Source organism: Dryobates pubescens, chromosome 22 (assembly GCF_014839835.1).
Source record: "Dryobates pubescens isolate bDryPub1 chromosome 22, bDryPub1.pri, whole genome shotgun sequence".
NCBI classification, from domain to species: Eukaryota; Metazoa; Chordata; class Aves; order Piciformes; family Picidae; genus Dryobates; species Dryobates pubescens.
The window spans coordinates 20,099,832-20,126,425 of NC_071633.1; the positions used below are offsets into that span (position 1 = coordinate 20,099,832).

The 26,594-nt window shown below is 52.1% G+C and overlaps 1 protein-coding gene across 1 annotated transcript in view; it reads left to right on the forward strand.

Annotated features, from left to right (window-relative positions):
- Positions 1 to 13,373: 13,373 nt before the first annotated feature.
- The window catches only part of CCDC9B (coiled-coil domain containing 9B), a 43,479-nt gene continuing 30,258 nt past the window's right edge, over positions 13,374 to 26,594 (forward strand). The window contains exons 1-6 of the mRNA XM_054171669.1: positions 13,374 to 13,422; positions 16,052 to 16,165; positions 17,399 to 17,503; positions 18,720 to 18,782; positions 19,176 to 19,340; positions 22,223 to 22,372. Of these exons, the coding sequence (XP_054027644.1) occupies positions 13,402 to 13,422; positions 16,052 to 16,165; positions 17,399 to 17,503; positions 18,720 to 18,782; positions 19,176 to 19,340; positions 22,223 to 22,372 (618 nt within the window). The 5' untranslated portion in view covers positions 13,374 to 13,401. The remainder of the gene's footprint in view (positions 13,423 to 16,051; positions 16,166 to 17,398; positions 17,504 to 18,719; positions 18,783 to 19,175; positions 19,341 to 22,222; positions 22,373 to 26,594) is intronic.

Here is a 26,594-nt window from a genome sequence, read left to right on the forward strand (position 1 = left end):
TTCAGTTGCAAAAGACTTTTAAGCTCATCCAGTCCAACTATTCTCTAACTACCAAGGCTGGTGCTAAACCGTGTCCCTCAGCACCACACCTGGACCAAAGCATCTTTCTTGGCCACGACCCCCTTCTCCCTGTGCTCACCCCCAGCAGCAAGCAGCTTCTGAGGGAAGGTAGCTTGAAGGGGAGCAGCAAGGTGGGGCTGCAGGCACCAACAGGGCACAGATATGGTAAATGTGGTGCTGAGGGACAGCAGTGGACTTAGGACTGTTGAGTTAATGGTTGCACTGGATGATCTTAAAGGGCTTTTCCATGATTCTATGAGCCCCTTTTGGTGGCAGGTCCCTCAGTAGAGTGGTGTTCCTTCTCAGACCCAAGTGAGGAATGCTCCCAGAAGTTCTTCCAGTCCCACAGGACAGCATTTTGAAGAGTCTGGGTTCACCTTCTGCATTTAGCAGTATTAAAGAAGTAGCAATTTGTTGGAGCAGTCGGTAGTTTTGAAACAAGTTGAAAGTGTGAAGAACACAAGGTCAGACACGGTTCCCCCCTGTAGAATCCTGCTAACATTGTCTATTGATACCATGAAATCACACCAAGTTCCATCTCCTTGTGCCCTGGGGAGAGCTCCCCACTAAGCCCATGGAAGACTCAAAGTGGCTGTTCCTTCTACAACCTCTCCCATGCCAAGAACTGTGACATTCCTTGTGCTAGGAAGGGCCTGGGCCTTTCTTCTGACTGTGTGTATGGCTGTCAAGTGGTGGTGAAGTTCTCCCTTGCCATCATCCTGTGTGTAGCCATGGCAATAGCCACCACCTCCTTCCTTCTCATGGCCATGTCCCTGGCACTTACTGTGGCAGTGCCCTTCTTTCTCTAGAGGGCTGCATCCTTTCTTCTTCACGTGCTACAGAAAAGCCAAAGCAAAAAGGGAGAGTATTAGAGCACAGAGTATCCTCTAACTCCCACTAATCCCCTGGCTGCTTAGAGTAAGCCCTTCCTGTCTTAATGAATTAATGCCCGAGGCAGTTTAAAGAACGAAAAGCTTTTCCTAATGCCAGGGTGGGTGACTCTTTCCAACCAAAGGCTGATGCCATGTCCCAGATGATGATCCCTGCTGGGTTGGGTCACAGGATGCTGCTCAGACCCAGAGGATCCCATTGTATCTTCACTAAGAGGATTATCAAGCATTGAAATGTCCTGCCCAGGGCAGTGGTGGAGTCACCATCCCTGGAAGTGTTTAAACAGTGTGTGGAGCTGGTGCTTAGGGACATGGTTTAGTGGTGACTTTGGAGTGCTGGGTCAACGGTTGGATTAGATGATCCTGAACATCTCTTCCAACCAAAGATTTTCTGTGATGACCCCTTCTGACCAGGTGCCCAGCCTGCTTTTCTCAGCCTCAGCCACAGGAAAGTCCCTTCTCTGGTAGGATCAGGTACGTGAGAGGAGCAGCTACAGAGCAGCATGTTTGTGTGGCCCAGCGGGAAAGAGTGAAACCTGGTATCTGCTGAGAAGATTGGCTGACATTAACATGGTACCAAGGACGTGGGGGCCTTTTCCTTTGCATTCCTCCTGAGGCTAAATAACAACCCTTACCTCAGTGATGACAACAGAAAGCCCTGCGAGCTGCCAGGGTGGTGGGAAGAGGCTGAGCTGCAAACATCCTCCTGCTGCTGACAGACAGCCACATCTTGCAGCTTCTAGTCTGTCTCAGATCCTTGTCTGTGAAGCGGGGGTGAGCCCACTCCTCCACTCATCCAGCCTGGCAGCTTTCCTCTCTGCCCTGCAAACTATTCAACATGGATTAATGTCTTTGATTGCCATTATGGAGGGACAACAGCAGGGCTCCTGCTCCCTCTGAACTGTGACGTGCTGCGGGAGGCAGTACCTGGGCTGCTCACATCACTCTCGGGGCTGTTGCTACCCGGCCAGGGCTGCAGCAGTTGCTCCTATGTCACCTTGGCTTTTTTTTCACTCTTCATCAGCACAGGAGCTGGGTCTTTGCCATGGCAACCCCCATCTGAGACCTGCCAGTATCAGATGGGTCCAGCTGGTCCTTGGTGTCGTTGCAACACAAAGGTGGAGGAGGGTGAACAAGAAGGAAAGAGAGAGAAAGGTGAGGAAAAAAAGTAGAAGCAAAGAGAGGGGGAAAAAAAAAGAGGTGTAGGGTCAGGAATGTTGAAAAGGCAGGAATGGATATATGTGGAAGAGAGGGTGGGAAACATGAGCACAAGGAAGGGGGAGAGGGAGAAAGTAGAGAGAGAATGCATCATAGAATCATAGAATGGTCTTTAAAGATCACTTAGTTCCAGCCCCCTGCCATGGGCAGGGACGCCTCCCACCAGCCCAGATTGCTCAAGGCCTCATCCAGCCTGGCCTTGAACACCTCTGGGGAGAGGGCAGCCACAGCCTTCCTGGGCAACCTGTGCCAGTGTCTCCCCCTCCACTGTAAGATGCTGAACAGGTAAATGGGACAGAGATGCACTGGGGGTAATGTAAGATGTGGCTGAGGGCTGAGGCAGGTTCAGGAAGCTGCTATGCTAAAAAAAAAACCACCACCCTCTGAGACAGCAATTTTCTGCTGCTGATCCTGAGAAGCTTCAGGGATCCATCATCTATTCCTTATTTCAAGAACAGGCTCCAAGAGCCTGCTGGCTCAGGGCTTGAGCTCCCCAAGCAGGGTTTGAAACCTCTGCTAGTAAAACGCTGTGCTGTTCACACATAGAAAATGTTAGAAAGCACAGCTCTGGGAGAGGCAAGGCAAACATCTCCTGTCACATTCTACCCATTGTCTCCACAGAATCCCCAAATCCCAGCATGGTGAGGTTGGAAGTAACCTCTGCAGATCATCCAGTCCAACCCCCCTGCTAAACTAGGATCACCCACAGCAAGCTGCCCAGGATCACAATGTCCAGGTGGGCTTGGAATCTCTCCAGAGGACACTCCACAAACTCTCTGGGCAGCCTGCTCCAGGCCTCCAGCACCCTCACATCAAACAAGTTTCTCCTTATGGTCAGGTGGAACCTCCTGGGGTTCAGTTTGTGCTCATTGCCTCTTGTCCTGTTGCTGGGCACCACTGACAAGAGTCTGACCACATCCTGTTGACCTTTAGGAAGGTGAGCACTGTAGCTCTTGCTGAGCCTTGCTCAGATCCCCTCTGGGGCTGCTCTTTTCCAGGCTCAACAGCCCCAGGTCTCTCAGCCTTTCCTTCTCACAGAGGTGCTCCAGACCCCTCATCATCTTTGTACCCTCCACTGGACTCTCTCTGTCAGTTCTCAGTCTCTTGTGAAGTGTGGAGCCCAGAACTGGACCCAGTGCTCCATCTGCGGCTGCTTCTCCACTCTGCTCTGTGTGTGTGGCTTTGCAAGCTGCCAGTGCCAGCTGAGGAGAGGAGCAGCAAGTCCTGCAGTCCTCCTGACAACCTATATCCACAGATCATTGCTTGCTGCCTTCAAGCTGCATCATCCACATCCAAGGAGGAGGCTGGCACAGAGCAGGATCTCCTCCTAGACCCATGCTTGGGCCTGCTGCCTGGGCTTGCAGCCACCTGCAGTGGGTGGGAGGCAGCAGCTCTGGTGGCCAAATTCCTGAAGCCAGGAGTCACTTTCTCCAAAATTTTCTTGGCTCTTCCCCTGCACTGCAGCAGTAGAGGATTTGCCTGTGCCCATCAGTGTGCATCATCAAGAAGCTGATGCTGTCCCCAGTGCCTGTTGCCATCTAGGACATTGCCGCTCTGTGGCTTTTGTGTGCTTGGCCAGCCTGAGGCTGGTGGAGCAGATCTCAGTGCCATTCTAGAGGAGGCTGATCCCAAAATTTCATCCCTTTACAGAAAAAAGCCTGAGCGTGATCAAAGGGCTCCCAAACTGTTTTAGGAACAGAAGTGATGTTTCCTTCTCCAGTGCTTGGCAAACCATGATGATGGTTTCAGGCTGGAGACAGAGTGGCCTGGGTCCATCTCTTTGGATGTGGACAGAATCACACAGAATCATAGAATGGTAGGGGTTGGAAGAGACTCCTGGTGGGGATCATCGACTTCAACCCTCCTGCCAAGGCAGGGTCACCTAGAGAAGGTCACACAGGAACATGTCCAGGTGGGGTTTGGGTGTCTCCAGAGAAGGAGACTCCACCACCTCTCTGTGCAGACTGCTCCAGGGCCCCATCACCCTTAAAGAAATCCTTCTTCATGTTAGATAGAACTTCTTATGTTCAAGTTTGTGCCCCTGCCTCTCTTGCTGCAGGAAATGCTACCCTGAGCCTCAGGAACACCACAAGCCAAGCTGACTGCTTGCACTGGTGACCATCACAATGTTATGGAGAGTGCAAACCCACCCTTGTTAGGAATTTGGTGGCTAAGCTGAGCCCTTGTTATCTCCAGAGACAAGGCAAGGCTGGAGATGACTACGCAGCTGCTTTGGTTTATAGCAGCCGCTGGTTCCCAGCATCTCACAGATCTCCAGCCAGCTATGTTTGAGCCCCAGCAAGGTATTTTTGCTCCATCCACAGAGTGCCAGACACCTCCCTCCCACCCTGGAACCGTTTCCAGCCACAGCAGTGCTGGCCTCTTCTGCTTCATAAACCTCCTGTGGTATCAGCCATTAAATTGCTTCTTAAATCAGAGCTTGGGTCTGTGGTGGGGCTGGCGCTGAGTCAGCTAGTGCAGGTGAGTGCAGCTCCCCACTTCCTGCCCCTTCCAGAGGGCTTAATGCAGGCAGAAAAAAGCTTTCTGTCTATCCCACATCCCCAGGGTGCATGCTGGAGCTTCACCCACACACAGCACAGGAAAGAGAGAACCATGCAGCATCCTTCCCTGCTTTTCAGGGTGACTGTGAAGTTCCTGCAGTGCTGAAAACCTTTGAGTGGCTGTTGACACAATTTCAGGGGCTGAGAAGGTCCCAGGTACATGGCAGTTCTTTTTCTGGGCACCAGTACATTGCAAATTGAAACAGATCAGGGATGTGATTGATTTGCTGTGGGTTTGAAGGGGTAGGAGGCCCATGGAGATCCAAATCAGTGTTGTCTTGGCAGGGACAACCTCATCGTGGATCTATTGTTCCATTTTCAGTGGTGCCTTGTGCTGAGAGCATAGCCATGTTGGCTCTGAAGTACCCCATATGTTCACACCATTTCCCAGGGTGACTGACAGCGAGCAAGTTCCCTCCCAGCATCCAGAGACATCCCACAATAACTCAACGGTCTTCATATAAGCATTTGGGACGTAAATTCTCAGCCTGGGGAAGACCTTGGGATATGTCAACATGCCCTGACTAACTGGCTCTGCTACAGTACCTTCTTTAGCTTCGTAAAGGCTTGAAAATCCACTTGTCATGGAACTGAGGATCTTGATAACATCCTGTATGGTGTGGTCCTGCCAGGACTTGGCCAAATATTCCTGTGAGATTCACCACTTCCAGACCAGCCATCCCCTTGCCCAGGCTCCTGCACAGCACGAGACCCACATTTGAAGCATGATTCTGCAAAATACGCGATACCCAAGTGTCTCACAGAACCACAGAATCCCAGCAGGGTGGGGTTGGAAGGAGCCTCTAGACATCATCCAGCCCAACACAGAGAGAGTGATTGCCCATTGGAATGGGCTGCCCGAGGAGGTGGTGGGGTTGCCGTCGCTGGGGGATGTTCAGGACGAGGCTTGACAGGATGCTTGGTTCCATGGTTTAGTTGATTGGGTGGTGTTGGATGATAGGTTGGACGCGATGATCTTGAAGGTCTCTTCCAACCTGGTCTGTTCTATTCTATTCTATTCTATTCTATTCTATTCTATTCTATTCTATTCTATTCTATTCTATTCTATTCTATTCTTCTGCTCCAGCAGGGCACCCACAGCAGCTTGCCCAGCAGCACAATGGCCAGGGGGGGTTGGAAGCTCTCCAGAGGAGACCACAACCTCTCTGGGCAGCCTGCTCAAAGCCTCCAACAGCCTCACACCAAACAAGTTTCTGCTCATCTTCAGGTGGAACTTGTTGCATCCTAGTTTGTGCCCAGAACACAGGAACTTCTTAAAGTCTCTTAAAGCTAAACAGTGACATAAAGACATGAGGAGTTTAGAGCCTAACTCCTGGTTTCCAGAGCAGGGAGCCCAAGTCCATGCCAGGCAAACAGACTTGGAATGGTCTCAAGGCCACTAAAGCCAACCCCTGATATGCCCATGTGTGTGGAGCACAGGGAAGGAGAGCTGGCCATGGTAAGGCCCTGAGTGGGGCAAACACCATCTCTCAACCCCTGGTAATAAGTAAAGATTTGATATCACTTTCCTGGAAGGGGTTAAGTGTTCAGGAAATCCCTGGCACGGTGCTTTGAGCTGTAAGAGGGGAGATTGAGACTGGAGATGAGGAAGAAATTCTTGACGGTGACAGTGGCACAGGTTGCCCAGGGAGGTTGTGGATGTCATCTCCCTGGAGGTGTTCAAGGCCAGGTTGGATGAGGCCTTGAGCTGCCTGGGCTGGTGGGAGGTGTCCCTTCCCATAGCAGGGGGTTGGAACTGGATGAGCTTTAAGGTCCCTCCCAACTCAAAGCATTCCATGATCCCATGAGCCTAGGACACGGGGAGCACCAGGAGGGGCTGGCAATACCTCGGGGCTGTAAGCTGCACAGTGCACAGCTTTGCACAAAAGGGGGTTTTGATGGATGCTGAGGAACATGTGGGTAAGAGATGAGCACATTTTGCTGCCTGTGGGTCTGGGCTCCTTGTTTTGGAAGCACAAAAAGGGTCACATCTCCAAAGTGCCAGAATCCTGATTTGTGTGAAGCAGATTTGCTGGCACAGGGCCTTCCATGTGAAACAAAAAAATGAAGTCTCTTTTCTTGAATTGATATCTCCCCAGAGGGAAATAAAATGCCTCATTAAACCACCTCCAACTACCTGAAGTATTGCTAGAGGTAGACAGGCCCTTGGAGACTTCTGTCCCCTGCTGTGTCAGCAGACAGGAGTGTGCATTCAGAATGCTCCACAGAGCCTCCTACATCACAGCCATGTGAAGCTCCCAGGTGCTCACAACTTTGGCCTCTCCCTCTCCACCCTGAGCTGCCTCCTCCCCAAGCTCACTTGCTTTGTTTAGCAGTGTGGCTTCCAGAAGGTTACAAGTGCAGATGATACCAAGCTGAGTAATGTAGTTGATGACTAAAGGATGGGTGCCATGCAGAAGGACCTGGATAGGCTGGAAAAGTGTGCTCAGGAGAACTTCATGAGCTTCAGTAAGGCCAAGTGCAAGGTCCTGATCCTGAGTTGGGGCAATCCTGGATATCCCTGCAGAACAGGTCTTGAGGGTGCTGGTGGGTGAGAAGCTAGATGGGCACTTGCAGCCCAGAAGGCCAGTCTGAGATGCAGGCAAAGCAGCATGGCCAGCAGGTTGAGAGGTGTGACCCTGCCCCTCTGCTCTGCTGCAGTGAGACCTCACCTGCAGTGCTGTGTCCAGCTATGGGGCCCTCAACACAAGAAGGAAACGGACCTGCTGGAGCCCAAAACTGAACACAAGATTTGACGTGCAGCCTCACCGGTGCCCAGTCCAGGGAGCAGTCCCTGCTCTGATCCTGCTGGCCACATTATTCCTGATCCAGGCCAGGATGCTGTTGGCCTTCTTGGTCACCTGAGCATATGTCCACAGTCCTAATGGAGCGAGCTCAGGAGCTCATGCAGAGACCTGAAATGGACGCTTAGAGAAAAGTAAGACCTCCCAGGAGGAGTGGTGTGGTCTCCTCTTAAACCTCAATAAATGGGATATAAATTTATCACAACTTGAACTCAGGTCATGCAAGGGTTGGACTAAGGCAAATGTGACTGAAATTCTGACCACAGATGGGAGAAGGACCAGTGTCTCCAGGTGGGTTTTAATTCACCCTCTTAAATCATGATTTCCATCTGCTGGAGCCTGGATTATTTGCAGTTTCAAGAGTTTTCTGCCACTTGAGTGAAGCACTCAGCCAGCCAGGCTCAGCACAGCATCTGCTTCATGCACCTCACTTTTTCTCCCCACCCAGCTATTACTTATTGTTGAACCAGTCCTTTAATACTTAATTGCCAGCTTGACTCCCCTTTCCATCTCCTCCCTTCCCAGATGGCTCTGTGCGTCTCACAGGTGGCCCTTGTTCTGCAAATCAGCTCCACACCTTGACCCTGTGCAAGGAACATCAACCTGCCCGTGGCCTGAGCCCCAACCGAGCCCATGCAGCACCAGTGTGATGTGACCCTGCTGGAGACCACCAAGAGTCATCAGCCTCTTTCAGACCCTAGAGCCAAGGTTGGTCACTGGAGTTTGCTTCTGAGTTCCACTGGCAAAGGGAAGTGAAAGGGTTTGTTAGGTTCTAATTGAGCTTGGTGGGGATGAAAGGTACTCATGGGCCAGGAGAACAGCTGCTGAGTTTGCCACTTCTTTCTTCCTGCTTCAGATTGAATGTGGGCCACGGTGCTTCTGGTGTAGCTCCAGAGCTACTCTGCTGAGTAATTTTGACTTTCTGTAGTTCACAACGGGCACATCACCATGCCAGGAGCTATCTGGCTCTTCGTAAACTCTTGTGAGCTACAAGTAAACGGGCCACTGGGCTGCCCACATCCTCCTAGATCTGGACTTAAGCCATGGGCTGGGGGACCTCCCTTAGCCCCTGCTGATGACAGTTTTCACCCAGGGTGAACCAGCTGCAGCTCTCCATGTGTTCCCCAAGGACCGCATTTCCATGAAAGATGAAAAGAACCTGCCTGACTGGCTGTCCTGGCCACTTTCCACAGTCTGGCACCCCTCCCAGGGCCCCGTGTCCTACATCTGAAGGCTAGGGTAGCAAACAGAGTCAGCATGCCTGCACTTGGCCCTGCTGCACATGTCTGGAAGTGGGAAGAACTGAGAGGGCAGCTCCTCTTATCGTCTGCTCAGCCTCAGAGGCCCTACACTAGAAGTACAAGTTTTTCAGGAGCAGGGAAAGCCAGGGGAGGTGATGAGATACGGAATTATTCAAGGCGGCATTAAACATGGGTGGGCACAGAACTTGGGGCACCTGCAGGGTGGGCTGATGTGCTTGAAGGGGGAAAACAGGGGACAAATATGTCCTCCAAGGGGAAGAGGGCTGCTCTGAGCAGCCTGAGAGGGCTCCGTGCTGGTCCTGCTGTGGGAAGGCAGCTCCTCAGTGCCAGCAGCTATGACCTTCACTGCTGATGTCAAGTAGGACCAGGCCCTATTCCATGCTGTGACCAGCTTTGGCAGTTTTCATGTTAATTGCTTATTGACACATTTAAAGAGGGATGGCTCAGCAGTCCTTTGATCCCTGGGAGTCTGCAGCTAAAGCTGGCTTAAGCTTTCTGCCTCGTCCCTCCTCCCTGTCTAGGGAATGTGCTGGCCTTTCTGCTGGCTGGCTGGAGGAAGCTCCTCAGACTCTTCCCTACCCTGCAGCTGCAGGACCAGAGCTGAGGGTAAAGGAGGAGTTAGCTTCTTGTGGGGGAGTTTGCTCTGTGCTTGTTACCTCCAGGCCACCAGGAACCTCCTCTTTGATACACTGCAGGTTCCCATCCCTCCCACAGGCCTGGTGAGGGGTGGCTCTCTCAGTTCTGCTCAGGAACCTCGGGCAGCAGCCTCTGTGAGCTCATTGCTGCAGACAAGCAGCACGAAGGAGCACCTGAGCAACTCACCCATATAGTTCTCTGCATCCCCAACACAAAATATCAGAGCAGCTTCCCCAAGCAGTCAGGCTTCAGGCTCCTGCCACAGTGGGCTTGGCAGCTGGCTCCCAGCTTCTCCCAGCAGTTCCCGAGTGCCATCTGTTGACTAGATGGAGGTCATGCAGAAGATGGAGAGAAGCCAAGATGAAGATGGGTGAAGTGCACTTAGGACAAGTGGCAGCATGGGACTGAGTGGCTCTGGAGGAGTTCCACAGAGAGCAGAGGGAGAAGGAAGGAAAGTTTCAAGCTGAGGTGTTGTCTGCTGAGATGCCACAATGCTTCTCAGGGCAGTCAGGGTTGGGTTTGTTGGAGCATCAGATTCCTTCTTTCAGCCCCTGAAGAAACAAACAGTCTTGCTGTTAAAATGTGGGGCAATACTTCCAGCAAGCTGCTGAAAGCTGTCCTGGAGCGGGGAGGTTGTGGACTCCTGTCAGAGGTGGTTCTTTGTGCTGAAACTGGAGAGGCTTTGCAGTCCCCAGCTAGTGAAAGGGACTGTCTCATCATCACAAGCACATAAAGAACAACTCATGGTCCTGATTTCCTTCCTTTGCCCCAGAAAAATCTCCAGCAAGCTTTGTCCTGAGTGGAGAGCAGGGGCTCCAAGTAGGCAACTGGAGGCTGTGCTTCAAGGTGGTGAGCCAGAGCCCAAATCCCCTTATGTCCTCTGGATTCGTCCAGCTTCCAGGCTTCCTGAAGGCCAACTGCTGTCTGTTCCAGAGGCTGCTCCTTCAGGGGCTGCCAATAGTTAGCAAGAGATGACACATCCCCTTTCCATGAGACAGGAAGTGCAGAGGCAGCCTGGGGTCTCTATGCTGGGTACACCCCATGGCTTCTGCTCTGGGCAGGCTTCAGAGAAGGCACAAGAGAGTCCACAGCAGGCAGAGCACAACACAGAGCCCAGAACCAGGCCATGCTCCCTGTTAAAGCTCTTCTGGTGATTACAGAAGGGATTAGCTCTAGGGGTGGTGGACAAGTTCCTGAGTAATTAAGCTGGTCTCTCCAAATGTCATAGAATCCCAGGCTGGAAGGGACAACCCCCTTGCCAGAGCAGGGTCACCCACAGCAGCATGACCAGGATCACAATGGCTGGGGGCACTGGAATCTGTCCACAGAAGGAAACTCCACAGCTTGAGAAGATAAATGCTTGGTTAACACTGTGGACATGAAAAACCAGGGACAAAATGGCCCAGCCAAAGGAGCAGCATGTGCAGCATGTGGGCAGCACAGGCTGGTTTGGGGCCCATGCTGGGGTTCTGTGAAGTAGGTGCTTTTCACTTGTGCCACTCAGACATGGTAAACCAGTGGCAGCAATTTGTGTCTAGGCCAGTGGGGTAGACAACACTGCCCTGCAGGGAGCCACAGCTCTCCAGGGACATTAGCAAAGGCAAAGGCATTTTGGGGCTCTTTGTGCCTGCTCATGGCTGGAAGAGCTTGGCCACACTGTCAATAACAGCAGAGACCTAGGATACCATGACTAAGAGGTCTGTGGAAACTCCTTGTAAGCACTTAGCTGAAGCCTTGACAGCTTGGGCATGATGTGGTCTCTTAACTGCTGTGGTCCATGGGTAGCACTATGGATCCAGCTGCCCATGGTCCTTACCCACATGAGATTGTGCCAGCTTGGAAATCGAAGGCAGCACCACCCTCCCAGATCTTCTGTGTTTCTAGGGCAAGAGAAAGCCCCACATGGCTCACAGTTCCTGCACAGGGTGTACACCACAAACTTCTTGACTAGCGCTTGGGCTCTAGCAAAGCTCTCCTATATTTTTCCTAGCTTTCCATCCATGGCAGTCTTCATTTCCTTCACTAAGGCTGGAGCCAGAGGCACTGCCTGGGAAATGGTTTCAATTTCCTTTCATCATTTGAGTAGCTACTAATTAATGTGGGTCAGTCCTTCCCTCTCGAAGCTCTCTCACTACGACAATTTCTTTAGTGCCTGAGCCCTGATCTCCCACAGCTTGAGATCTCCACAGAGGAGGGGCAGGCTCAGAGTTCTTCAGTCTTCTGAAGGCTTCCCTCGAACCAAGCTGAGTTTCAGGTTGACCTCTGTGGATGTTTTGAGCATTTGACCTACTCAGAGGTCTTAGGTGGGAGAGATACCAGCAGTAGAGCTTGCTGGGTGTTTTCAACACACAGCCATAGCAAGGCCTTCAGAAGGGCTGAGGTATGCATCAGTCTCGGGCAACAAAACGCTCAGGTGGGCTTCCCGTTCTCCTCCTGCCCGATGTGAGTCTGCTGGAGACTGAGGGTGGACACAGCTCAAGCTCAGGACATGGTGCTGAGATAAGGGTTGGAGTGTAGCAACCCAAGGTGCAGAACAGCACTGCCTGTCTCCCGCAAACATGCTATTTGTGGCTCTTCTAGGGGCCATCTTGTCAGCTTTCCAGTGGGGACACAGGGGAAAACCTCTCCTTTGACTATGTGCTTTCTGCTAGTCATGGTGCTGGCTGGTGATGCCCACCCCACAGCATCACTTCTGCTTCCTCTGTGGGAGAAAAGCACATTTTAGAAGCAGGAAATCACTGCTGGAGAATATAAAAATCAAGCAGAAAGATGCAAATCCAGCACCTGTTTTGCCACGGAGGCTCATGCTCAGCTCACACTCAGGAGACATTCTGGACTCGCTGCCCTCCCAGCCCCAGACTCAACAGTGGGAATGAGCGCGCAGATCGTGGAGCCTGCTGGTGGTGCTCACTGCAGCAGAGGCCAAGAAGGCCATTGGCTTCCTGGGGTGCAACAAGAAGAGTGTGGCCAGCAGGTGAGGGAGGTTCTCCTCCTCCTTTACTCTGTCCTGGTGAGGCCAAAGCTGGAGTCCTGGGTCCAGTTCTGGCTTCCCAGTTCAAGAAGGACAGGGAACTGCTTGAGATGGTGCAGCAGAGGGCTATGAAGATGATGAGGGGAACCAAACATCTCTCTTACAAAGAAAGGCTGAGGGTCTTGGGGCTTTTGGCCTGGAGAAAAGACAGAGAGGATCTCATCAATGCTGGTTAATACTTAGAGGGTGGGTGTCAAGAAGATGGGAGGTAATGAACAGAAACTCGTACATAAAAAGTTCCATCTAAACATGAGGAGGAACAGCATTGTAACAGGCTGCCCAGACAGGTGGTGTCTCCATCTCTGGAGACATTCAAAGCCCACCCGGATGCACCCTTTGCAACCTGCTGAGAGACACTGCCTTGTCAGGGATGTTGCCCTTGAGCTGCAGAGGTGGCTTCCAACCCCTACTGCTCTGTGATTCTGTGAATTTGTGACCCTGGCAGACATGCAGCTAACCACACGTCACAAACAACACAACCTGAAGATCTTGGGGAGCTTTTCCAACCAAAACAATTCTATGATTCTGAGACCCCATGAATGGCCACAAAGTGAAGTTGAGCTGCTTCTCTTCCCCATATAGCACTGCTCGCCTGGCTTTTCTCCACTTTGAACCAGGGCTGGTGGCATCAGGAAGTCAAAAGGAGCCGGGGAATGGGGGGGGGGGGGGGGGGGGGGGGGGGGGGAATGGGGGGGGGCAGGCGGGGGGGAAGGGGGAGTGTTTCTTTTAAAAAGAGACTGAGGTTGGAGAGGAGGACACAGGCTCTCCAAGCCCTCTCTGTGCTTAGTATATTAGGCAGCCAGTGCTCTTGGCTGGGAGCCCAGACGAGGCTTTTGTAATCAAAACATGATCTTGTAGGCTGTGCAACCAGTGCTGGGAGGCCGTCTGATGGCTCTCCTCTTTTAGCTCTGCTCTGGAATCCGCCGGGCGCTGCCGCCGATGTCCAACATGCACCGAGCTGTGAGTGCTGCCTGCCTGGGGCCTGGGAGGGGCGTGGGCTGCTGGGGTCCCCCACCGAAGGGCTTGCAGTCGTCTCCTTTAGGGTGGCCTTTTGGTGGTTGTTGCTTTGTTGTTTTCCCTTCCTCGCCCGGCTGCTGGCAGGCACGGGGAGCAAACAGAAGCTGCACCGGCGGGGGGTGGCTTTTGGGTGCCAGGGTTTGCATGTCCATGGCTGTGGCAGGCTGTGGTGCCTGGCTGAGGACAGTGTGCCTCCCAGGAGGGTGGGAGACCAGGGTGGCTGACAGAGAGCCAGGCAGTGCTGGATGTCGGCTGTCCCAGCTAAGGCTTTCGGCTGCAGCTGCCGCGCCGGAGGATATTCCTTACGGGGAGCAGATGGGTTTGCCTACGCAGGAGAGGGTTAGCTAAGGGCCCTGCTACCCTACCCCCCACCTCCTGCCTTCCTCGCTTTCCCATCCCTGCTGCCTCCAAGCTCCCTGGCTCCTGCAGAAGCAGGAGATGGTGGAACTATGTGGGAAAACACATCCCGGAGTGCCTGAGAGAGGCGTCCCCAGAGCCCCTGTGAGCTGTGCGTGTCCCACCCAGGAGAGGGAGCATGGCTGAGCCAGATGTCGTCACAGACCTGAGGCATGAAACTGCTCACTTTCTACCCCTCCTTTGGTGACATTTGTATTTGTGATAGCAAGAAGCCTCTCCTTGTCCTCCCTTGCTCTGCCTTGCTGGCCAGCAGGCTGAGGCCGGGCTGCTTTGGGATTCGAAGCCATGGCAGGTTTGCTCTGCCAAAGCCATTTATAACTCTCTCATGGCTGTGACACACGGGCACCGTGGCTCCCTGGGAGAGCTTTTCTCTGGGGAGGGCACCCAGCAGCCCCCTTTCATCCTGATCATCAGCTCCAGCCATGGGCTGTTCCAGAAGCAGAGGAGAGGGCACAGCTCCCTGTGATCAGCTGGCTGTGTGTAGCCGATGAGCAAACGCTGACTTGGCTGGAAGCATACAATGGGGCAGCCCCTGGGGCTGGTGCGTGAGCTCCAAATGCTGCTGGGAGCTTCTGCACTGCTCTGTGGTCCTGGGTGTGTGGGGCAGGGCCACCTCTCCTCCTCAGCTCCCCAGCTGTTCTTAAAATCGTAGAATAGTTTGTGTTGGAAGTGACCTTAAAGATCATTCAGTTCCAGCCCCCTGCCATGGGCAGGGACACCTCCCACCAGCCCAGGTTGCCCAAGGCCCCATTCAGCCTGGGCTACAACACCTTCAGGGAAGGGACATCCACAACCTCCCTGGACAACCTGTTCCAGTGTCTCCCCACCCTCACTGTAAAGAATTTATTCCTAATCTCCAGTTTAAACCTCCCCACTTTCAGCTCGAAGCCATCACCACTTGTCCTGTCACTCCCAGCCCTTGTGAAGAGTCCCTCCCCAGCTCTCCTGTAGCCTTCTTCAGGGTGAACAACCCAAATTTCCTCACTGTGTTCTCATAGGAGAGGTGCTCCAGCCCTCTGATCATCTTCATGGCTTCCTCTGGGGAGGTGAAACAGACTTTTGGGGGGGCACTTGGGGACATGGTTTAAAGTCCACGGTGGTGCTAGGTTGACGGTTGGACTTCAATGATCTTTGAGTTTTCTTCCAACCCAAACAATTCTATGATTCTATAAAATCTCAGGCTGCGCCAGGGGAGGTTCAGGCTGGATGTTAGGAAAAAGTTCTATACAGCAAGAGTGATTGCCCATTGGAATGGGCTGCCTGGGGAGGTGGTGGAGTCGCCGTCACTGGAGGTGTTCAGGAGAAGACTTGATGGGGTGCTGGGTGCCGTGGGTTAGTTGCTTGGGTGGTGTTGGATTGGTTGATGGGTTGGACGCGATGATCTTGAAGGTCTCTTCCAACCTGGTTTATTCTCTGTATTCTATGTAAAAAAAATTGTGCTTAGAGTGATACATTGATGGCTTCATCAAAAAAGAGGAGGAGAAGTGCTGGATACCAGCAAAACTTCCCTCCTAGTGACTGGTCTCCAGCTGGAAGTGGAAAGACCACCCACCCCTTTTCCCCTTGTGTTGCTGTGTTGCAATGCCAACAAAATGCTGACAAATGCATGGAGAGGGTGGGCAGCCCCACAGGTCCTTTCTACCCCATGCCTCTGGAAAGAGAAGAGCACAAATAGAACCTGGGCTGGAATTTCAAACGTCTCCATGAGCTGGCAGCTCTGTCAGCCCTCCTTCAAAGGAATTTGGAGATGAAAGGGGTGTGCTGTAGACCATGCATCAATTTGGTCCCACCCTCAGGCAGCCAACACCCCAGCACTCAGCAAACAGCAAAGCTGCCAGTTTGCTGTTCACAGAGAAGCTTCTGTTCAGCTAAAGCCTTGCAAGGTGGTCCTGGAAGAGTTTCTACCCACTCAGGCCATCTCCTCACCTGATTGATGGATGACAATGGGAAAGCACATTTAATTCTCCTGCAGTCCTTGGCAGGATCCCATTGTTCATCAGGAGAAGGTGTGGTTTAAATGGCCCTGTTGCTCCACCTGAGAAAGTTCTGCCTGTGCTGGGAGAGCAGCCTCGGCCAGGGCTCTTAAACCCGCACAGATAAGACCCCTCACTGGGGATAGGATGATTGAGAGGGTTTGTGCTGCTTCTGTTATCAGGATGCTGCTATGGAGGATGCAGTGTTGAGGAAGAAAGAGCAGAAGGATGTTGAACTTGATAAGAAAATCTTGGCTCTGCGGAAGAAGAATGAAGCGCTCATACGAAGGTACCAGGTGAGTCTGCAGGGGCTGCCCCACCCCTGCTCACTTTGGGGTCCCCAGCTCAGTGGGAAGCAGTCTCAGAGTCCACTCTGCCACTTTGTGACACAGATGCCATTCTTATGTCAGAAAGCCCTGGGAGCAGGTGGGCAGAGTTCTGCCATTAGATACAGCTCCTGCGTTGCAGCTCGGGCTGCAGCATCTCCTCTCACCCTACCCTCTTCATAGAATCAAAGAATCATAAAGGTTGGAAAAGACCTCTAAGATGAAGTCCAACCTTCTACCCTGCACCTCCATGACCATTAATCAATGTTGCAAAGTTTTTTGAATACCTCCAGGGATGGCGACTCCTCCACCTCCTTGGGCAGCCTGTGCCAATGCCTGAGAGCCCTTTCTGGGAAGAAATAGTTCCTAATGTCCAACCTAAACCTCCCCTCTTGTCCTACCACTTCTTACCTGGGAGAAGAGACCAACCCTCGTCTGGCTCCAATCTTCTCTCAGGGAGCTGTAGAAAGCAATGAGGTCTCCCCTCAGCCTCCTCTCCTACAGACTAAACAACCCTCAGGTCCCTCAGCTGCTGCTCCCCAGCCTGTTTTCCAGGCTCCTCCTCAGCTTTGTGGCCTTTCTCTGGACTTGCTCCAGCCCCTCAGTGTCCTTCTCACATCGCAGTGGGCAAAACTGGACACAGTACTCAAGGTGCAATCTCACCAGATCTTCCTACATCTGCATCACACCCATCCCTCCCCTTCGCCTCACGTTCTTCTGACTTTGTTCCCTTGTCTCCTTCCCAGTGCCTCCTGCTTATCCTCTTGGATCCATGGCAGAGTTTTGATAAGTTTATCTTCATGCCAGGGCAGGGATGTGGATTAAAGCTCTTCCCTAGCTGGTCTTAGTGTTTCCATGGAGTACAGATGTGTCCAAAAGAGATTACATGAAAAGGGAAAAAAACCCCAGAAGATAAAGCCAAATAGAGACTACAGCAGGCTGCTGGCTGCTGCAGCTTCTCCCTCTGCATTAGGAGGAGTTCTCCAGCTACACCCCTGGGTTTTCTGATCCTGTCTTGGCCGAGAGAGTCTGCCCAGGCCTGCAGGAGATATCCAGCCTGGCTTGTCTGGGCTGGTTTGGGTGACACTGTGGTAACCCAGAGCTGCCTCTGTGGATTTATTTACCCTTCCCCATGAGTGTCTGCATACAGCATCTGCAGACATCCAGGTACAGGCTGATGATGAGAATTTCCTTGTCTTTCAGGAAATAGAAGAGGATAAAAAGCGAGCTGAGCAGGAGGGCATGGCTGTGACTTCCAGGAGACCCAAGCAGGATGGGCTCACTATTACCATCACCAAAGCCCACAATGTAAGTGCTGCCTCACCCAAGTGACATTTCAGGAAAGACTCCACAGCAGCACTTCTTCAGATGCAGGTCACAGCTCCTCAGCCCTTGCCAACAGATGTGACAGCTCTGCAGGGATGTGTGTTCTGAGTCATCTGAGTGGATGCAGATGAATTTCCAGCCCTGCCCAGGCACCTGTACCCAAGCACCTAGAATTAGTAGAAGCGGCCAACAGGTTGAAAGAAGTTCTCCTTCCCCTCTGCTCTGCTCTGCTCTGTTGAGGCCAAATCTGGAGTACTGGGTGGGTCCAATTCTGGGTTTTCCAATTCAGGAAGGACAGGGACTTGCTGCAGAGGGCATAGCAGAGAGCTACAAAGGTGCTGAGGGGACTGGAACATCTCTCTGAGGAGGAAAGACTGAGAGAATCGGGGCTTTAGGCTGGAAAAGAGCAAACAGAGGGAGGATCTGACCAATGCTGATCCATTGATCAGGGAAGGTACCAGGAGGATGGGACCAGCCTTTGTTCAGTGGTGCCCAGTGAAGGCACAAGGGGCAGTGAGCGCAAACTGGAACAACAGAAGTTCCATCTGAGCATAAGGAGGAACTTCTTTAATTTAAGGGTGAGGGAGTCCTGGAGCAGGCTGCCCAGAGAGGTGGTGGAGTCTCCATCTCTGGAGGCTTTCAGGGTCCACCTGGATGTATTGCTGTGTGACCTCCTCTAGGTGACCCTGCCTTGGCAGCAGGGTTGTACTCCATGATCTCCAGAGGCCCCTCCCAAACCCTGCCATTCTGTGATTCTGTGAATGTATGTGTGGACAGGCACACGTGGCTCTGGATGGGTCTTACGTGTCAGAATCACTGCAGATATGTATAGGCAGATCATGTGTGTGTTGGAGACACCAGGAATGCCCCTGGGAATGCCTGCAGGCTGGGCAAAGTGACCCTCGGTTGCTGCAGAGCTTCCCACAACTGGACCAAAAGCTTCAGGTCCCACCTTCATCGCTGGACCAAATCTGTATCTGACAAGCCCTGCCTGCCCCTCCTGGCAGCGTGGGCCTTGGTAAACCACCCAGCCTGTCCTGCTGGAAGCCCTGGTTGAAGCCTTCTGCCAGTCCCTTCCATGCAGTCAGTGTTCCTGGGCTGTCAGCTCCAGGCTGGAGCTTTGCTTACTCCTGACCCACGCCCCAGCCCTTGCTTCTCTCCAGGGGTGCTCTGTTGCACGCATTTTTCTCTCATACAGGACCTGAAAGATGCAATTACCCAGACTGAACACTATGGACAAGATAGCCCAGCCCTTTTGATGGTGAGCACCACCCTCAGGAGCCATCCACTTGGCTTCCAAGGCCATCTCCATCAGGACTTGGGCTTGCCCAAGCTAACTCAGAGTGCTGCAGAAGGAGCTGAGGATGGCCTTTGTTTCCCATAACTATGGCATTTTAGTCTGAAATGTCAGATTTGTAAGTGCAAAGGATTTTCCAGACCTGCTGTCACTGTGGGTTTGGCTGCTGAGCAGACAAGGAGCCCCTTGTCCCCCAGGGCTGGCATGGCACGGTGCCAGGCACAGAAAGCTTCCTGGGGCAAGGCCAGCCTGGTCCTAGCTGGGCTTCCTGCTCCTGTGCAGGTGTGTTTGGGGAAGGGGCTTGCTGTGGGGAGATGAGGGGCCTGGGTTTGCTAACAGGAATCATTCCTTTTCCAGGACAAAAGGGTGGTGAGTGAGAAATGGGTGAGCCCCCGTCCTATGAGCCCTGGGTTTGGCATTGGCAGTGAGGAAGAAGAGGAGGAGGAGGAAGCAGATCATATGTTCACATTCAGGATGGGGAAGAGGATGCAGCTGGCTGTTACCATGGACAACAAAGCCAAGGTGAGACAGGAGGAGGATTCCTCCTACACTGCAGCCATTTGACTTACAAAGGAGGTTCTGTTCTGCCTCTCCCTGGAGCTTTCAGCTCAGCATGTCCCCTCGTGTCCCCTCTCTGAAGGAAGAATTTGCTTCCTCCTGCTTCTCCCTCATTTCTCAACCCTTAAGCACAACCTCAGTCCTCAGCTTCAGCTGCCACACACTTTCCTCCTCATGCCTGATTCAGCCCCAGGCCTTGCTAAACCTCCCAGTAGCTCCATTCAGTTCCCCCTTCTGAGAGATCAGTACCCTCGTTGTCCTCCGGGCCGCCAACAGGCCTTGCTAAACTGTGTCACTGTGCCTAGAAAGGGGATGCAAATAAGTGGGAGCTCCGAAAGCTTTAGCTGCATCACTCCCCAGAGAGGCAGTGATGTCTTGTGGTAAAACCAGCACCGTTTCTCCCTGCTGCTGTATCCCAGAGAGTCCTCAATGCAGCAGCAAACCCCAGTGACACAAGTGTCTGTTGCAGCTGCCAGTGTCAGTCAGTATTTGCAGACTTAATTAAACCCTGTGTGAGAGGCAAAAAGTAATTGAAAATGCTGCTTCATGGTTTAAATCCCAAGCCAGCCCCTTCTGGGCTCCACCATCCCTCATGGAGCCTATGCATCAAGACAAAACCATCCTAGTGGCAGCTTTGGCATGGTGGCACTTAGTTGCTGAGAAGGGTTTGAGAAATCCTGGGGTCAGTTTTGGTCCCCTCACACCATGAAGGACATTGAGGGAGCATAAGTCCTGGGAGGAGCAGCTGAGAGAATTTGGGTTGTTCAGCCTGGAGAAGAGGAGGCTGAGCAGAGACCTCATTGCTCTCTACAGCTCCCTGAGAGGAGGTAGGGGGGTAATTTTTTTTCTCCCTAGCATCAGGTGATAGGACAAGAGGCAAAGGCCTGAAATTGTGCCAAGGGAGTTTTAGGTTGGAGATAAGGAACAATTCCTTTGCTGCAAGAGTGGTCAGGCATTGGAACAGGTTGCCCAGGGAGGTGGTGTTCATGGTTGGACTGGATGATCTTAGAGGTCTTTTCCAGCTTAGACAATTCTATGATTCTTTGCTTCTTCATTAAACAATATCAGTGATTTCCTAGACTGCTTGTCCCACACTGGGAGCTCCTGACCCTCAGTGAGATGGCTCCCAGACTGAGGGATCTCAGAGGAGAAGAGTGCCCATGCAGGGCAAAGGGGAACAGACAATCAACAGCAGCACAGAGACTCACTCCTCCTCTCATTTGTACCAGACTAGCTCAAGACCTGTCTCTGGTAAGACTGCAAATGAGACAGATGTGAAAGAAGTAAAACAGGAGACTGAAGGTCTGGTGCTGGAAAGGCTCCAGTGCCTCCTGAAATATCATGCATGAGGAAGCTCAAAGACGGGAGAAGTGATACGAAAGGTCTTGCTGATGGGGGCTGTCTGCAGCATGACCGCCTCCATGCTGACACCTGCATTTCTGGCAGAGCCAAGTGAGGGTGAGGCTAATGCAAGGCATCAAGACCATGTGTCATGGCAAGTTCTCTGACATTTGCAGGACTTCCAGAGGTCAGCATGTGCTGTTGGCTTTTGAAAGCAAATTTGTAGCCGCAGAGTTCCCAAGTTTGACTGAAGTTTACTTGGAGATCTTGACCCCCTTTGAAATCAAGAGTCCAGTACCTGTGGAAGTCCAAGGAGAAACAGAGAGGAAAACAGACCATCCTTTGGAGAGGGGAGCTTCTAAGGTTGGTTCATCCCTGCTGAAGTTGAGCAGTGGACTCACACAGATGAAGAGAAAAGAAAAGCTCAGAGAGAAAGATGGAGCTGATTTACTGTGTCTCTCATTTGCTTCTAAGGCAAAAATAAAAGGGCACACGATGGAACTTTTGAATGAACAAAAGCAAGCCCTTTTGCCCAAAAGCTGTGTTCATTTTGTGGAAGCGATGGCTGAGGGCACCGGCAGGAGCTCAGCCAGCAACAAAGATCATTAACGAAATAAGAACCAGATGTAAATCCAGACAGCTGGAAATGACATCTGAGAGGGGCAAAGTGTCCTTCTTCAGGGAGCCGATGGATCAGTTTTCTGAGCTATTCCACTGCTGAATAAATCAGTCCAGAGGTATGAACACCACTGCCTATGAAGAAGATAAATTCATAGAATCGTAGAATCACAGAAGGTTTAGGTTCAAAGGACCTTCAAGATCATCCAGTTCCACCCTCCCTGGCATGGACAGGGATACCTCCCACGAGACCAGGCTGCTGCAGGCTCCATGCAGCCTGGACTTGGCACACTGCCAGGCTTGTGTTAATGCACTTCAGGGTAGTAACTGCTCTGTGGGCAAGGTTGGATACAACCCTCTTTTCCCTTCTTTTTTACCTTCTAGGCTTCTGGTCCACCACAGCCTCATACTTTGGTCAGGCATCGGAATAGGTTGCCAAGGTTGCACCATTCTGGGAGGTGTCCAAGAGATGTGTGAACACGGCACTTTGGGGCATGGTTTAGTGGCCATGGTGGCCTTAGGGTGAAGGTTGGACATGATGATCCTAAAGGTCTCTTCCAGCTGAAACAAGTCTATGATTTTATTGGGAGATGTTGTTTGGTGAGAGGACAGCTTTGCCTGTGATTCAATGACACAATGCCTGTCTGAAATAAAAACACAGAATCAGAATCGTTTGGGTTGGGCAAGACCTCCAAGATGACTGAGTCCTACTATCAGCCTGAGACCACAATGGCCATTAAACATCACTCAGTGTTCATGCTGCAGAGCATCTGACTGGGGTAAATCCCAGCCTTGCTAAACTGTGCTCAAACACACCTAGAGTGGGGACTGGGGTGGCAGTGCTCTGGGCTCCTGGAGGGGTCATTAACTCACGCTGTGCTTCCAAGGGCAAGCGCATCGTCAGTGAGAAGCGCCCCGAGGGCTTCCCTGGCCCGGGCAGGGCGCCAGACCTGGCTGAGGAGGACACCGACCAGCTGGTGGCTTTCCGCCGGGGCAGGAGGATGCAGATTGCCATCACCATGGACAACAAGGAAAAGGTCAGTGCACTGGGGATGACTGGACTGCAGCCTAGCAGTGACAGCCGTTTGTTCTGCTGTCTTGAGGAAGGCTATCTAGACAGGTTAGGAGCTAGGACAGGACTTTGGAAGAGACGGTATGTTGCTGGTGTGAAGCTTATCACCTTCAAACTCTGTCCTCTATCACTGTGAAAGAGGAAAGGCTGCAGACCTGTCCCTTCTGTGTGAGCCCAGCTAAAGCTAGCAGGCTCTAGCACATACTGGGTCCATAAGATCATAGAATCACAGAATGGTTTGGTTTGGAAGGGACTTTAAAGGTCATCTCATTCCATGCACACAGCTCCCCTGCTTCCATGGACAGGGACACCTCCCACTAGACCAAACTGCTCAAGGCCCCATCCAGCTTGGCCTTGAACACCTTCAGGGAGGGCACATCCACAGCCTCCCTGGTAACCTGTGCCAGTGTCTCACCACTGGAAAGAATTTCTTTCTAATCTGCAGTCTAAATCTCGCCTCTTCCAGCTCAAAACCATCACCCCTCATCCTATCACTCCCAGCCCTTATCTAAAGTCCCTCCCCAGCTTTCTTGTAGCCCTCTTCAGGTACTGGAAGGCCACTATGAGGTCTCCCCAGAACCTTCTCTTCTCAAAGACATCAGATGCTGTTTTGGGAGGATGGATGAGAGCACTGCCAGATATAGGGCATGAATCTCACCTCCTGTCACTGACCAGCTTCTTCTGAGGCCATACAGCAGAGTAGGTCTAGAGCAGTGTCCTCTTCACTCACTACATGACTTCAAAGTTCACAGAGCTGGGCAGTATCTGCTTCTGAACCCAAGCCCTGCCATGCCTGGCCATAACCTACTGGTAGCTGGCTGAACTTTGTTAATCTTTCAAACATACTTGAAATACTTCTCCTCAAATCCCTTCCTCCTCTCACACATGGAGCCTTGTGATGTTTTCTAGTGGAGAGTTTGCAGAGATAAGTAAGAATGCCTGCAGCAGATGGGGTCAGCAAGGACTGTGAAGGAAAATAACACTTGGCATAGCTGCCAAACGCACCCAGGAATGCTGGGAGGCCAATGCAGCACCCTCTCTGAGACTGCAGCCAACCATCTGCCCACATTAGACTTCAGCTTCTCTTCCTCCTCCTCCCCAGGGTTTACCTAGGCACTGGAAACCCCTATGCACCTTTCTCTTGGTTACCAAGAGGTTTTTTGAATGCCATAAACCTCTGGAGTATTCTGGAGCTCCCCAGCTCAAGGACTGGAGAGTCCAGTGGAGGCTCTGAAGATGCTGAGGGGCCTGGAGAATCTCTGTGAGGAGCAAAGGCTGAGAGCCTGGAAAAGAGCAGCCCCAGAGGGGATCTGAGCAGTGCTCAGCAAGAGCTAAGGGGCTGTGGGGGGCAAGAGGCTGGAGCCAGACTCTTGTCATTGGTGCCCAGGGACAGGACATTGGGCACTGGGCACAAACTGGACCCCAGGAGGTTCCACCTGAAGATGAGCAGAAACTTGTTTGGTGTGAGGGTGCTGGAGGCCTGGAGCAGGCTGCCCAGAGAGGTTGTGGAGTCTCCTTCTCTGGAGAGCTTCCAGCCCCCCCTGGCCATTGTGCTGCTGGGCAAGCTGCTGAGGGTGCCCTGCTGGAGCAGAAGGGTTGGACTGGATGGACTCCAGAGGTTCCTTCCAACCCTCACCATGCTGGGAGTGGGGGATTCTGTGATATATACTGCCTGAGCTACTTGTAGCTGTCCTTTCCCCAGAGGTTCACACAGCCGTTGCCTGTTTCAGCCCAGGCATCACCAACACACCTGGACATGATGAGAGTAACCTGGCCATGTCCGTGCTGGAGCTGTCCTTGAGGCTGTTAGATGTGATCCTGTGATATGCAGAGCAAGTGTTTCTGCTTCTGCTCTTGCTGGTCTTGCTTAAGTCCCTGTCCCTGAGGTCATCAAGGCTGGGACTGTGCTAGGAGGGAGCAGCAGGAGGAGTGCCTGGATTTTGGCTTCAGATCCTGTACCCTGACTGAAGTGCATTAACAGTCCTGGAAAAGGTGAAATCTCTGATTCACATATTGCATGGGGTTGGAAGGGACCCTCAAAGGTCATCTTGCCCAACTCCCTGCAGTCACCAGGGTCACCTCCAACTAGATTAGGCTGCTCTCAATGTGCTTTCATGGAACTGAAGGTCCACTTGGGGCTGAGGCTCCAGGCATGTGGAGGTAGATTCAGTGTGTCTGAGGGCAAGCCCCCAGCCAAGCTGGCTGAGGACCATATTTGCCTGCACCTTTCTTTATGAAACACTGAAGATCTGATGCTTTGAATCATAGGCTGGCACAGAGGATGCAAAGTAAATTTTGGTGACTCAGCAGCTTGGGCCTTGCTCCTGCTACTTCCAGCTCCCACTGTGCCACCATTCATTTCAGAAAGCAATTCTCAGTGAATAAAATTACCCTCATGGAGCAGTGCAAGGAGCTCACATAGGCTGTGCCAATCCTCCATTTCTCAACTGTGCAGAACCCCAGTGGTCTCCTTCACCCAGCTTGGGCTGGAAGGCAATCCTGGTAATCCCCAGGAATGCAAACAGCTGAATGCTGCTCCTCCTCAGATACCAAAGTTCATTTCAAGTCTTCCCTTTTACTTTCCCTTTAACACAAACCCCACTGCTCCATTGGTACAGGGTAGGGCTGAAGCTCAGGACCTCCTCTAACACCAGTAGGCCGGGGGGGAGGGCTGCTTGGTGCTGGATGAGCACATGCTGGAGCTGAGCTCCACAGGGAGAAGGATTGTGCAGAGGCATTTGGTGCCTTCGTGTGCCATGTTCAACGCATGTCACTTTGACACCTTGTTCTGGGCCAAACAGGAGCACAGGAAAGTGACAGTGACTTCATGTAACTCTAGCTAGCAAATAACCCTGCTGAGGAGCAGCATATGCCCTCAGCACGACTTCAGGCCTTAAAGGAAGATCAGTTTTGCTTGATCATCTTCTGTCTGCACAGGAGCCTGGCTCAACAGCAGCCTGTGACTAACATCACTGGCAAGACCCATTTAGCGACGGTGTCATGCTTCTTGTTGGCACAGAGAGCTTGTCCCTTGTTTTCGCTTCGAACCATCCCACCCCCAACATCTTGGAAGCTCACAGGGAACAGAATGGGTGCTTGCTGCTCCCTGGAAGGTAGGGTGCTTCCAGGGATCACGTGCAGGGAGCAAGCCTAGGGAATGTCTTGGAGCTCACCTCCAACAGCAGGGAAATGGGGAGGCTGGAAGAGCATGATAATGATCTTGGTTTCAAAATGGGTTTCACGGGAGAATTTGTTGTTCTTTGTCCCTCTTATCATGCAGAAAAAGATAAAAAAGTGAGGCTCTAGTTTCCAATAGCTGTCCCTAGCTGGATATGTTTCAGAGTCCATCTGAGCTCAGGAGGTGCTCTTGTTCCCAATGACTTCCCTAGGCCCTGTTCCATTCCTAGTTAATGAATCATAGAATCATTATAGAATGGCTTGAATTGGAAGGGACCTTAAAGATCACCTAGTTCCAAGCCCCCTGACATGGGCAGGGACACCTCCTGCTAGACCAGGTTGCTAAAGGTCCCATTCCAGCTTGATCTTAAACACTTCCAGGTATCCACAACTTCTCTGGGCAACCCATCGGTCTCTTCTCCCTAGTATCAGGTGATACAAAAGAAGAAATGGCCTGAAATTGTGCCAGGGGAGGGTTAGGTTGGATATTAGGAACAATTTCTTTCCTGCAAGAGTGGTCAGGAACTGGAACAGGCTGCCCAGGGAGGTGGTGGAGTCCCCATGCCAGGAGGTGTTCAAGGAATGTGTTGGACTTGATGATCTTGGAGGTCTCTCCCAACCCTTTTTCTCCAGTCTTTCTACCTGACAGCTGCAGCTGAGCTTTCTGCCCCACAGGAAGCAGTGCACAGATCATCCTCTGCTCACCTGCCCAAGGCACAAATGATTTGATCGGTCTGGTTCTCATCTCCCTTCAGCCACCTCCTCGTCAGCACTGAGACTGACACTACTTAGACACATCTGAGGAGGAAGCAGCTCTGTATTTTTGATCACTCTCCTTGCCCTCATTGGTGCCTTTGTTGTTTTTCCTGTACTCTTTTAACACAAGAGGGCCAGAACCATCTGTGGTATTTATGCTGTGGGCTCTTGTGGACGTACTCAGTGACACAGCAGCGTTTTCAGCTCCTTCTCTATTCTTCTGCCTAACAACTTTCTGCATTTTCTTTGCTTAT